General features: G+C 46.2%; 1 protein-coding gene across 2 annotated transcripts in view; it reads right to left on the bottom strand.

Annotated features, from left to right (window-relative positions):
- Nucleotides 1–12,925, bottom strand: part of PPP4R2 (protein phosphatase 4 regulatory subunit 2) — a 35,211-nt gene extending 22,286 nt beyond the window's left edge. Inside the window, exons 1-2 of one of the 2 annotated variants that reach the window (XM_063291594.1) lie at nucleotides 12,631–12,925; nucleotides 11,853–11,934 (exon numbers count right to left, since the gene is read on the bottom strand). In XM_063291594.1, the coding sequence (XP_063147664.1) occupies nucleotides 11,853–11,934; nucleotides 12,631–12,664 (116 nt within the window). In that variant the 5' untranslated portion in view covers nucleotides 12,665–12,925. The remainder of the gene's footprint in view (nucleotides 1–11,852; nucleotides 11,935–12,630) is intronic. The other variant, XM_063291595.1, reaches the window with a different exon arrangement.
- Nucleotides 12,926–13,607: the final 682 nt, after the last annotated feature.

Genomic DNA, 13,607 nt, shown 5'->3' with positions numbered 1-13,607 from the left:
TTCAACATAAATTATTAGGCAGCCTACTGTAGAGTTTCTCAGGGTGATAAACAATAAAAGCAATCATATCTCCCAACTGATTAACCTTGGAAACAAATAAACAGATTCCAGGTTTTTAAGGCACCTACCGTGAATGCTTACTGGTTCATCAACTAAAAATTCCACAACATACTCCACATGCCTGTTCAAATTAACAGATAATTATGTATCTTGAGCCAAAAAGTTCCTGCACAAATATTTAGTTCTATAAAATTGCAGTTTGACACCTATTTTATTTTAGATTATATGTGAAATTTTCTATAGACTAGTGCTTTCCCAGAGCCCCTCTACACAAAAAGCTGTTTTTTAGAAAGGTAGCAATTTAGCTTTATCCCTAACTCCTACTTCATGAAGTTCTCAGAAATTTTGTTTTTATGTAAAGTGACATGCAATCCACGCAGCAGCAGCATAAAATGGTACACAACCCAGGCACACTTTGTCACTTTACTATATATACCAATGAGACAAATTTTGTGAACGCTGCAAGTACTATGACTTACAATGTGATCTAAGTTTCTTATAAATCTTGTTTATTGATAAGAGATTCTGATTAAACAAACACCACACAAAACAGTTTATTATGCCATGTCTTTGCATAATAAACCATTAAACCAACTCTACATTAAACAGTCCTGTAACAAGCCCTTTAATTTTCCCATCCATCCTGAAGGATATGCATTTTATATCTTATAAAATAGATATACTGTCAGTAAAATAATGATATATTTCTTTATTTTTTTGAAGCAAAACCAAGACCTTCTGAAGTGGGGCTATTGACCAAATCTTATCAAACCATTTTTCGAACAAGAGATCATCCAGATATTTCCACTGATGGACAATAATGAATTTTGTTGCTAAAAATAGCCAGACAAGAAGTTGCTTGCTGCATAACTTTTATTCCTTCCTTAAAATATATGATATGCTAAAACCTGGTGAGAATTCAATCCTTTGTTTATTGCTATCATTTCATTATAGACCTCTCTCCAAAATTTTAAAACTTTAATATATTTCTACCATAGATGAAATGTTTCTTTTTTATTACAATCCCTACAGTATCTCATAGAATATTTGTATAATATATGTAAGATTCTTACAGATATTAAATGCCAATAATGTAAAATCCTAAGACACAATTTTTCCACTGAAGCAAATAAGAATTCCTCAGATTTCACAAGGGTTGCTGTACTGCATCATCCAACCTCTTGGCTAAATCTGACTTCCAAACTTGTTTTAGAGTTATATTTATTTCCAACAAAACTGAGTAATGTTCTGACATTGTTCCTTTAGGTTGTACAAAATATGTGATAATCAGCTTCTCAAAATTGGACAGCAAAAGGTTTATCACCTGATTAATTCACTGAAATTAATTTACTGGAGACCAAACTAGCCACAGCACTTTATATATCCCAATCTTTGCTCCACTTCCTCCTTACTAAGTTATGTATTTTTATAAAAATCTTATTGTATATAAACCTTCTCTTCCGATAGGTTCATGGGTCCTACCTTGATTATAAAAACTTGGGTATATCACCTGAGGAGTTAGCAGAGAAATACCCATTATAAGTGCTGAGTATTTTTTCCTACATAACTGGATCATGACTTGTGTAAATTTGCAAATGTATTCATTTTACAAATATCTTTTGGTAGGAAGAAGACAGCGCTTAGGTGTTTATCTGAATACTGAATATTTTCAATTTGAGTCCATTGCTTCACTGAGCTTTCCAGACAAATGGAATAACATGCCCTAATTGTTCTGCTTGATAGTATAATTTCAAGTAATCTTCCACATTCTGAAACAGCTCGTTTGGTGTTTTTATTATATGGAATTCATGATCACTCCAATAGTGGTTTCTATATCCTTTGCAACTTCTCAGATTATTATATGCCTTAATCTTGGGGCGATTTTTGCTGGATAATCACTCATGGGAAGAGTAAGAATGGTATTGGATTTTCATTACTACATTATTTGCCCAACTGCAGACTGAGGCCAATTTCTTTGGCAATGGTTTTGTAGCCCTTTCCAGGCTCATGAGCATCAATAACCTTTATCAGATGTCCCCAGAGATCTCTTCTGATTAGGGAATTATTCTCTTCCCCAAACTTGTATCTTGAAGAACAGATTCCAATGGTGGCAATCTACATGTGTGGTTATTATTATATTTTTAAGGCAAAGGTCTCAATTATTATAATCTCATTGACTGGAACTTCTGAGTCAATTTACCCCCTTAACGAAGCTGATTATCCTAGAGATTCACATATTTTTCTTAACAAGACAGTGAATGTTGACTCAATGTGCCCAATAAAGATATAACACCATAACTGTCTTATGTATAAATATAATCCTTTGATATATTATATAACTATATAATATAACTATAATCCTCTAGATAGTTCTAGAGGATTCACAAATGTTCTCTCATAACTGTAGCCACAGAAACCAAAAGAATTAGGAATTCTAAAACCTACCTCCAAAGACTCAACGGACAATTCCTTTCCACTACTGCACAATACAAGATCACTTACATGCCACAGACACTGAAACTGTACAAAAATCACTTATAATCTACACATTATACTTTCTGAAAATAGTAAAAATACTTGTAATTGTGCAACTGAAGAACCCTTATGTGGCTTGGCTATACTTGCAAAACATAGGACACTGCCTTAGCTAAAGCATATTTATTGAATTCTGTAATCTAAAATACAAACGCACAAAGAAACCATGCCTTAAAATCAAGGAATACCTCAGTCAGACAAAATAAAAATACAACTATAAGCAGTTCTTTTCTACTTTCAGTAGCTGTCTCCAAGTAATTTTAGAAGTCCAGACTTAATAGTGCAGGCTATCAGAACTATATACAAAGAGAATGCACACTATTTTTTTTTAAAAACTGAACACATATTTTAAAAATCATTCTAAGAAAAGATTAAGGGCAGAAAGCCACCTCGGAACAGTTAGTTCAACTTACTGTAACAAAGAATCATTGCTAATTTCTATAATCTATCTTCCTAACAATTATCAAATATCACTTTTTATTGCTAAAATATATTATTTATTAATATATACCTCCTAAGCACTCAAAGCACTCAAAATATTTTCCCTTGTCCAGTATATTCCTATGTACTTTTTCAAATACAAGATTAACATTTGGAGAGACTTCATTCTCATAAAACACACTCACATACACACATATAAACATTTTTTATAAAAATGTTGCTTATTTTTAATACTTGTTTGTTTAGATATTTGCAGTAATTCTGAAAATAAATTCCTAAAATTTTATTTAAAATAAAGTCTATAGTTACATAAAAAAAATAGTAAGTTACTAGATACGCATTTTCAAAAGCCAAAATAGCTGGGTATCAGTATAAGGCCTAAGAAAAACAAACCAAAGAATATTTCTCATTAAGACACATATAATCTAAGCAATCAAGTTACAGAACAGCAATATAGAATTTATTACAATATATCATATCAACAAAAACTATTTCAGATATTGGATTAACTTGACCATGGGCCCTACATTTTCACATTCCACCTTGCAAGGTTGACAAGAACAAAAAACTTCACATTTAGGCTGACACAGACAGTAAACCGTAGTTATATGCCAACTACATACTACAGTTTAGATTTAGTATAGGAAAAATCAAGCAATTTTTTTATTAGCAAGTGGAACATTTTGATTGAAAGAACAGTAACATGTCAGAAGTTTTTTTTAAAAAAATAATAGCATCACAAAGCAAAGAATATTTATTGTCCTTGTAAGATAGAGAGATACTATGGAAGAACAACGTTCACTGAAATAAACAGAAATCCTTGCTAAAACAATTATATTAGCATTACTCCCCTTCACTATGTGTCATGACCTCGTTGCAAGGCACAAAGAGCCTCACAACGTGGATCATGAGCATTTAGGGAAAAGGGGAAGAAGATATCAAAACAGGGATTAACACAAGCACCCTAAGACACCCACACCCCTAATCCCATCAACAACTGAAAAGAGAGACGTCAGAGGAGTGAAGATAAGGAGCACCTGGTGCCCTGGAAAACGTAACCGCAGCAGGGAGACAAAGAGGACACCAGGGAAAACGCCCACGCAGCCATCAAGGGCCCCATCAAGTGGGATCGGGGCACGGAGGGGTGGGGAAGCCCGGGGCAATACAGGAAGGTATAAAAGGGGCATCCCCACACTACCTACCCCGTTCCCGTTTTTCGTTCTGTCAGCTATCATTCCAATAAACCAGAAATCCTTAATTCCCATTAAGTGAGTCTGTGTCTTATTGCGAAGCGAGGCTGGCCCTGACATAAAAACGGGAACCGCAAAAAATTTTTTTCCACCTGGTACCTATCCAACACGCTTGTGAGGGACCCAGCCAGGCATGGAGAACCAGGAACCGAGGAGGCGCAACCCTTCGGCGCCCGGCAACGAAGCCCCGCTCCCGCAGGGCGGGAGGCAGCTGAGGTCCGGGCGATGCAACGCCCCGGTAAGTATGGGACCCAGCTGGGGGGAAGCAGCGGGGGAGGGACCCACCCCGGCGCCCCGGAGCCCGCGAGGCACCGGGGGCGAGACGAGGGGACCCTCTCCAAGCCTACAGGCAACCCCGGAGGTATGGCGAGACGAACCGCCACCCTGGGCGCTCGAAGGCAAGGGCGCGCCTGGCACCGCGGCGGGATCGAGGGACGACCCGTCCTCTACCACGGCCAACGGCGAGGGCGAGCGGAGCGGCGAAAACCCCGGCGGGACGCCAGGGATGGCGGAGAGGCTCGGCGCGTTGGAGGAAGGGATGCAGGCGGTGCGGCAGATGCTCCAACAGCTGACGGGGGCACAGGGACCCCGCGACGGAGGAGGCGCAGAGGCAACCCCGGTCGAAAGGCGGCAGGGCGAGTGGGACGGCGGCGACGGCGGAACCCGACCCAAGGAGCCCAACCGACGACCTGAGGCGCACCGGGAGGCGAGACGGGGTGGAGACCCAGCGGACGGCGGCGACCACGGCGGGACCCGACCCCAGGAGGCCACCCAACGAGCGGAGGCGCGCCCGGACGTGAGACGGCGGGACAACCTCGGCGGCGGCGGCGTCCGGCCCCAGGAGCCCACCCCACGACGGGAGATGCGCCAGGCTGAGAGGCGGAGGGACGACCAAGCGGGCGGCGACGGCGACGGCGGAGCCTGGATCCAGGAGCCCGACCGAGGGAGAACCCCCCGCCCTCCCCCCCGAGCGACGGGACGAGTACCTTGCGAGGAGACCCAGAGAGAGGCACCAATGCCGCAAGAGAACCGGAGACACCCCGACCCGCAGCAGCTCCTGCAGAGCCCGAGGCACGACGCAGAGGGGGCCAGGAGCCAGACCAGGACACCCGCCAAAGACTTTGGCATAAAGTTCGATGGGGACCCCTCGAAACTTTCCTTCTTTTTGACTAACGCGAGGTACTACCTCGAAGAATGGGGTCCCTGCTTCAGAACTGAGCGGGGCAAAATCAATGCCCTGGCCATAAAATTAAAAGGGCGGGCCGCCGATTGGTATGTCCAATTGTGCCAATCAGGCGCCCGGGCGCTGCAGGACAGCACCGAATTCCTGCAGGCACTAGAAGGGCACTTCAGGGACCCCCTGGAGCAAGAAAAGGCAAAAAGGGCGCTAGAGACACTTAGACAAAGCCCGCGCTCCGTGGCTGAGTATGCCATGGAGTTCCAAGCCCTAGCCGGAAAAGTGGACACTTGGTCTCAATCGACAATGATTGAGAAGTTCAAACATGGACTCAACCTAAACGTCCTCCGGTGGGCACTTGGCCGCGACAACCCCAGCTCCCTCACGGGGTGGATCCGGCTGGCAGCGGAAGCGGAGAACGCCCACGACACGTTCCTCCACGCAAGGAGGGAAACGCAACAGATGGAGACAGCGGGACCCCCACGCACCAGCGCAAGGCAGGTGAGGGCGAGACCCCAACCCTGGAAGGAGGAACGGGACAGACGCTTCGCTAAAGGGCAATGTTTCACGTGCGGCAGGGAAGATCACAAAGCAGCCGCATGCCCCAAAACGACGCCCAGAGAGAACCCAAGAAGGGCACAAACAGCGCCAACCCCAGCGCCAAGAAAGCGACCAGCAGCAAAGGGGGAGTACCGACGCAGACACGGCCCCTACAGTTCAGAGGAGGAGGAAAGCAACCCCGATGAGGCGTCGGGAAACGACAACCACCTGGCCTAAAGGGCGCCGAAGGACAGGTGGAGGACACTGACAGGCGCTTCGACAAAGGGGTGAGTGAAGAATGCCCCACCCTCTACGTCCGGGTCACCCTCACCCATCGAAATAAAACCAAAAAGGTCTGGGCACTCATTGATTCGGGTTGCTCCAAAAGCCTCATGCACCCTGACCTGGCAGCCGCACTCGACCTCCGCTGCTATCCACTTCAGCACCACTTGGTGTTCTCGCAGCTAGATGGATCTGCAGCGGGAGGGGGCCCGGTCACCCAATACACCGGAAAAACCGCGCTACGGCTCGGCAGCCACGAGGAAAAATTGGCTTTCATCGTGGCACCGGTGGGGCAACCCCGACTCATACTGGGGATCCCATGGCTCGTGCAGCAAAACCCAGTCATCAACTGGAGAACCAGAGAGATTAAGTTTGCTGACGGGTGCTACCAAGCACCGTCAGGGAACAGGGTTCCCCGAGCAGCCATGGGGGGGGCGACGACGACTGTAGAACACAGAGAGACAGCACTGCCAGAGGGACTGCCAACCAAATACGGGGATTTCGCCGACGTTTTCGGCGAGAAAGAGGCGGACAAACTCCCCCCCCACAGAAAGACGGACTGCACCATTGAACTGGTCCCGGGGGTACCCCTACCCAAACCTAAAATATATGCTATGACCCAGCGAGAGCTAGCTGCATTAAGGGACTTCATAGACAAAAATCTGGCGAGAGGTTTTATCGAGCCAGCAAACTCTCCAGTGGGAGCGCCAGTCCTCTTTCGCGAGAAAAAGGACGGGTCATTGCGGCTCTGTACAGACTACCGCGGATTAAACGCAGCAAGCATTTCAAATAGATACCCCTTACCCTTAATAAAGGACATTTTGTCCCACTTGGCAAAGGGTAAGGTATTCTCCAAACTGGACATAAGGGAAGCCTACTACCGTATACGGATACGGGAGGGGGATGAGTGGAAGACTGCTTTTAATTGCCCATTGGGGGCGTTTCAATATAAAGTACTCCCATTCGGATTGGCAGGAGCACCGGGGGTATTCATGCAGTTAATTAATGAGGTCCTGCGTGACCACCTTTTTAAGGGGGTTTTGGTTTACCTGGATGATGTATTGATCTACACAGAAACAGAACGTGAGCACGAACGCTTGGTAAAGGACGTGCTCAAGAAACTTCGCAAGGCAGAGCTGTTTGTAAAGCTCTCCAAGTGCGAGTTTCACAAAAAACAAATTGACTACCTAGGGTATAGGATTTCTGCTAAAGGGATAGAAATGGACCCCAGCAAGGTCCAAGCCATCCTGGCGTGGGAACGCCCACGCACGAGGAGACAGTTGCAAAGCCTCCTGGGATTCACTAATTTCTACAGGGGGTTCACGCCCAGGCTGGCAGAGACTATTTTGCCCCTAACTAACCTGCTAAAGACTAAGGGCTTGGGGGACACGCGCAAATCGAGGAACCCGGGGGCGCTACTGAATTGGACAGCTGACTGTCAAACGGCTTTCGAGAGACTGAAAACCCTCTTCACAGCTGAGCCAGTGTTACAACACCCCGACCCCACCAAGCCGTTTGTGGTGCAGGCAGATGCCTCCGACTATTCCATCGGAGCCATCCTGCTCCAAAAGGACTCCGACAACCACCTAAAGCCCTGCGCCTACCTTTCCCGCAAATTCTCCGAAACGGAGCGGAGATGGCACGTATGGGAAAAGGAGGCGTTTGCAGTGAAGACAGCCCTGGAAACGTGGCGACACCTGCTGGAGGGGGCCTCCTGCCCCTTCGAGGTCTGGACGGACCACAAGAACCTGGAGGCACTCAGCACACCAAAACGACTCAGCCCGAAGCAGGTGCGATGGGCGCAGTTTTTCAGCCGGTTCAATTTCACGCTGAAATTCATACCGGGCAAGAAAAACTTCTTGGCAGACGCCCTTTCCCGACGGCCACAGGACGACACGCAAGCCTCCGACATCGTAGGAACAGTATGGACCGAGAAACAGCTCGGCTGCCCAGCTGTCACGCGGAGCCAAGCAAGGAATCAGCGCACGCCAGCACGAACGGCGGGGAGCGATCGGAGCCGACGCTCAATTTCACCGAACTGGCAACAAAGACTCACGCAAGCACTACAGCAAGATACATGGTTGCAGAATAACCAACAACATGTATCTTTCAAAGACAACATCGCCTGGAAAGAGAAAGCCTTGTACGTGCCCGAATCACTGCGGGGGGAAATCCTACACAGAGCGCACGATGACAAATCTGCAGGGCATTTTGGGTTTGTAAAAACCCTCCACCTAACGAGGAGGCAATTTTGGTGGCCAAACCTAAGAAAGGACGTAAAAGACTACGTAGCCAACTGCCCCATATGTGCCACCACCAAGCGTAAAGGAGGGAAACCCCACGGGCTGCTACAGGCGGTAGCCAGCCCCTCCCGGCCATGGGAAGAAATTTCCATGGATTTCATTGTGGACCTCCCACCCAGCCAAAGAAAAACTGTGATATGGGTGGTAAAAGACTATTTCTCGAAACAAGCACACTTCATCCCGTGCGCGACTATCCCCTCCGCACAACAACTGGCACGTTTATTCCTAACACACATATACAGGATCCACGGCGCCCCCTACAGGTTGGTGACCGACAGAGGCACACAATTCACGTCAAAGTTTTGGCGGGAATTTTTAAAACTAATCGGAACCAAGCAAGCATTGTCCACTGCGTGGCATCCAAACACGGACGGATCAACAGAGATCCTAAACTCAACACTGGAACAGTTCCTGAGGGCATTCATAAATTATCAACAGGACAACTGGGTAGACCTACTACCTTTCGCAGAGGTGGCCTATAATAACGCGGTACACCAGAGCACTGGCCACACCCCTTTTAAGGTGGTCTATGGAAGGGACTTTGTACCGATACCAGAATTGCCGCAACCTGAAACCCCGCCCTGCTCACCAGACGATTGGGCGGCACAGCTGGCAACAACCTGGCCAATCATCCAAACGGCCCTAGCAGACGCACAAACAACGTACAAAAAATATGCGGACAACCACAGGGCGGAGGCACCGAACTACAAAGTGGGAGATAGGGTCTACCTCTCCACTAAGTTCATCAAGACCTCGCAACCCTCGAAGAAATTGGCACCGAAATTCATTGGACCTTTTAAGATCATACAGGTAATCAACCCAGTTACTTTCAAACTGGAACTGCCTTACAACTTGAGACGGGTCCACCCAGTGTTTCATTGTGCACTACTGAAACCAACGAGCACATCCAAATGGCATACGGAAGAACCTCCACCCCCACCCATAATGATAGACAACCAACAACATTTTGAGGTAAAAGAAATACTGGACTCAAGAAAGCAAAGAGGAACACTGCAATACCTCGTGAGATGGAAACATTTCTCACACCCAGAGTGGGTCCAGGCACGACACGTCATGGCTAGACAACTAACAAGACAGTTCCATGAGGCATACCCGGAGAAACCAGCACCATAGAACATCTTTGGGGGGGCAGCATGTCATGACCTCGTTGCAAGGCACAAAGAGCCTCACAACGTGGATCATGAGCATTTAGGGAAAAGGGGAAGAAGATATCAAAACAGGGATTAACACAAGCACCCTAAGACACCCACACCCCTAATCCCATCAACAACTGAAAAGAGAGACGTCAGAGGAGTGAAGATAAGGAGCACCTGGTGCCCTGGAAAACGTAACCGCAGCAGGGAGACAAAGAGGACACCAGGGAAAACGCCCACGCAGCCATCAAGGGCCCCATCAAGTGGGATCGGGGCACGGAGGGGTGGGGAAGCCCGGGGCAATACAGGAAGGTATAAAAGGGGCATCCCCACACTACCTACCCCGTTCCCGTTTTTCGTTCTGTCAGCTATCATTCCAATAAACCAGAAATCCTTAATTCCCATTAAGTGAGTCTGTGTCTTATTGCGAAGCGAGGCTGGCCCTGACACTATGGCAAGTTAGGAACAAGAATATAAGCACTATTTATACACACAGGAAATCTTTCCACTCCCTAGTAAATAATGAATCAGTAGGAAAGTCAGAGAAGTACTAGAGATTATTTCAAAGAATTAAGACAAGTAAAATCCAGCTATGTTTAATAATTGTAGTTCAATTCTTAGAAAAGTACTATTGCTCACTTTATAACAAATTTTGAAAGCTAAAGGTCCCAGATTCATCGGGCACAACATTATTACATTAATACACTACTGTAAACCCTGGAAATCCACTAACAGTCCAGATACTAAACCTTTAGTATTTAGATTTAGATGTACCCACAGAATCACATCTTTCTTATTTTTTCTGAACTGTTCAACAAACCCATACACTTGCTTTCTGTTTGTTCCTGGATCTAGCATATACTTCATAACTTCATCTTCAAAATCTGTCATAGCTATGTCATCTTATTCTTCTGCTCTTATATGCACTATGTTCCTATTTGTGTCATCTCTTATCTCGTCAGTTCAAATCTATACCCGTATTTTCCATGAAGTAGTTGGCACATCACTCTCCATTTCCCATTAAATCTTACTATGAGACACTGAAATAAACTACCCATTCCCCACTGCATCTCACTTTCAAATAATCAAAGCACATATACGCATGTTCTCTAATGTCAGACACAAATTGTATGAGCAACAGAATTTCATTTTTTTCCCCATAAAAACAGGTGGTTTCAAGAGCCAGACTAGCTCCTGTCCTCACCCCAGACTACAGCCAATGAAGCCAAACTGAAGCTATTTTTTTTTTCAGTTCTCTATCATTCTTCATTACCCATATACTATAAAATGGGAGACACCCAAAGTTTTACTCACAAGTTCTTGAAACTGATGTGGCAAGCATGGCACCAAGTTAAAAAGATGTAAATCATGGCATAGTAAATTATAAACTCTTTGGAAGATTCAATGGAATCCATTAAAAAAATCAGCCACTGCCAGAGTGTGGGATATCATAATAAAGGAACATTAAAAATGTGTGATTCGGTGAGGGCTGGAAGGTCAAAACGGGCTTTCCTCATTGCTGATAATTAAGAGGCCATCAACTCAAACTTTGGACTTCAGTTGTACACATATTTATATAAAGCTATCAAACCAGAATTTCCATAAAACTTCTCTGCTACAGAACTGTACAATTACTGTTATGTAAGAAAACTAGCATTTTCTACTAGCTAGTGAATCAAAATCCAATCTTTGTCCAATATCACATCAGTGTACATTTTCACACAAGCAACTACAAAATATAGCAATAACCTGACTCAACATCTGAACTTTGAGTTAACTCTCAACTCTGAAAACTGATTGCCATGTAAAGCTTTTTTTAAAAAAATGCTACTTAAATGGGACCAAAATTATCTGAAACACAGGGAAAAAGCATCACATTTACTGTTTTAAATCAGATTAAAAATGAAAGCAACTTTTGAAAGATCCATACTATTACGTACAGCAACTTTCATAAACAAACTATTAAGTACAGCAACTTTTAAATCTGAAACAAAGTTATCTGAACAGTAAAATGTAAGAAACACTTAATTACTTGGTTCTTAATTTAGAGTAACTTTCTGATTTATTCAAGAACACAGACAAGACTATCAGTATAATTAAAATCACTTACATTGTCTCTCCAGTCTTGGCGACATGACAAAGAAACTGATCCAATATTGGACAGACTTCCTTCTTCCCCCTCTTTTCAAAGTCTGTAGAAAGGAAAGGAGAAACAGAAGGGTGGGGAGATGTAAAAGCATACCTTGTAAATTAAATATTGTCCCACCTCCACCTCCCACCCCATAGTCTAAATAGCAACTCATTTTCACAGGCACACATCATTTAAGATCCTTACAAACTTCAGAAGACACCCAAAATGAATTTGGAAGTTAATTTTTAGATACTTGCCTCAGATTGACACCAAGGTGAAAGATAGCCCATGCTCTCTGGTAATTTCGGGGGGGGGATCAGGGTAGGGAAGGAAATAAGTAGCAGAAGTGGGACAGAAGGGAATGGGATTTAGAAGGAAACCCAGAATATCAAACACGGGGAAAGTACAAGTAATCTTGGAGAAGGAACTTCAAAGGACCTTTTAAGGGAAGAGCAGGAGAATCAGAAGAGAAATAGTTGAGGTGGCGATGGCCCCCGTGCTGCCATCCTCACCACACATTTTGGGAAGCACGAAGTAGGGCTCCAGAAAGGAGAGCAGCCCAGACGCAGACTGGAACCGGAGTTGGATCCCTCGAACCGCTTCTCTCCCCCTCTCCAAGAAAATGCATTTCCTTTCCAAGCCAGGTTAGGGCCAGGCCTCCTCTTCCGCCTCCCAAGGTCGGGGGCTCGTCTCTCCCCCTTCCCCGTGACCTCGGGGTAACCCCCCCACCTCTCCCCAATTCACCCACAGCCGCCACCTTTCAGTGCCTCCTGTAGCCTCTCGATATCCATGATCCGCCGCTGCCTCCTCTTCCTCCTCCTGCCTCCCGGGCTCTCACAGGAAACAGGCAGCCGCGCAGCGAAGGGAGTTCAGGCGCGGCCACACCACCGGGGAGAGAGAGAGGGGGAAGGAGAAAGAGAGAGGGAGAGAGAGAAAGGGGGAGACAGAGAGAGAAGGAAAGTAACAGTGGAACCCCGGTGGCCGGGCTCAGCAACCTTCCAACATGGCGCCTAAGCCGTCGCCGTGCGCGCTCCCGACTCCCCTCGCAAGCACACTGACTCCAGCCTCTCCTGTTCCCGCCGGCACGGGGGCGCGCTCGTAGAGGCGGGTGGAGACGGGAGTGGGCGGGGCTGTCGTGGATGACGTCACCGCCCGCTGGGTGGGAGACCGACGGCGGCTGTTTCGGCGCTGAACCGGAGCGGCGCAGAGTCTGCTTACGCGCCAGGGGCTTGGGCTCCGTTTGTTCCGAGTCGGCTTCTGTTTCTGAATTGCAAGGGGGATTGAGGGGTGGTCGGACGCGAGCGGGATCCGGGCGTTAGCGGGTTGATACTTTCAGGCGACCGTTTAGGGCAGTGTTTCTCAACCTCAGCAACTGTAACATGGGCGGACTTCAACTCCCAGAATTCCCCAGCCAGCAGCATACTGGCTCGGGAATTCTGGGAGACGAAGTCTGCCCATCTTAAAAAATTAAATCCAATTCTGTTTTTGTCCACTTTTTGGAGAGTGGCTGCCCCTAGAACACCCAGGCTAGGATCTTGGTTGTGGAAAGGGAATGGGAGGTTGAAAGCAGGCTGCCCTTGGGGAAGAATGGTTTGGTATCTTCAGGCAGTCCCTTCTTCCTGCTTTCTCAGGTCATTTTAGATGTCAGGTTCCAGATCCTTGAGCCCAGGAGTTTCAGCTGCTACTCTTCAATGCCAGATCTGTCATAAGAAATTCCTCATCCATAACTTAATT

Source organism: Candoia aspera, chromosome 2, assembly GCF_035149785.1.
Source record: "Candoia aspera isolate rCanAsp1 chromosome 2, rCanAsp1.hap2, whole genome shotgun sequence".
Classification (NCBI taxonomy): domain Eukaryota; kingdom Metazoa; phylum Chordata; class Lepidosauria; order Squamata; family Boidae; genus Candoia; species Candoia aspera.
This window is presented reverse-complemented; position numbering and strand designations above follow the sequence as displayed.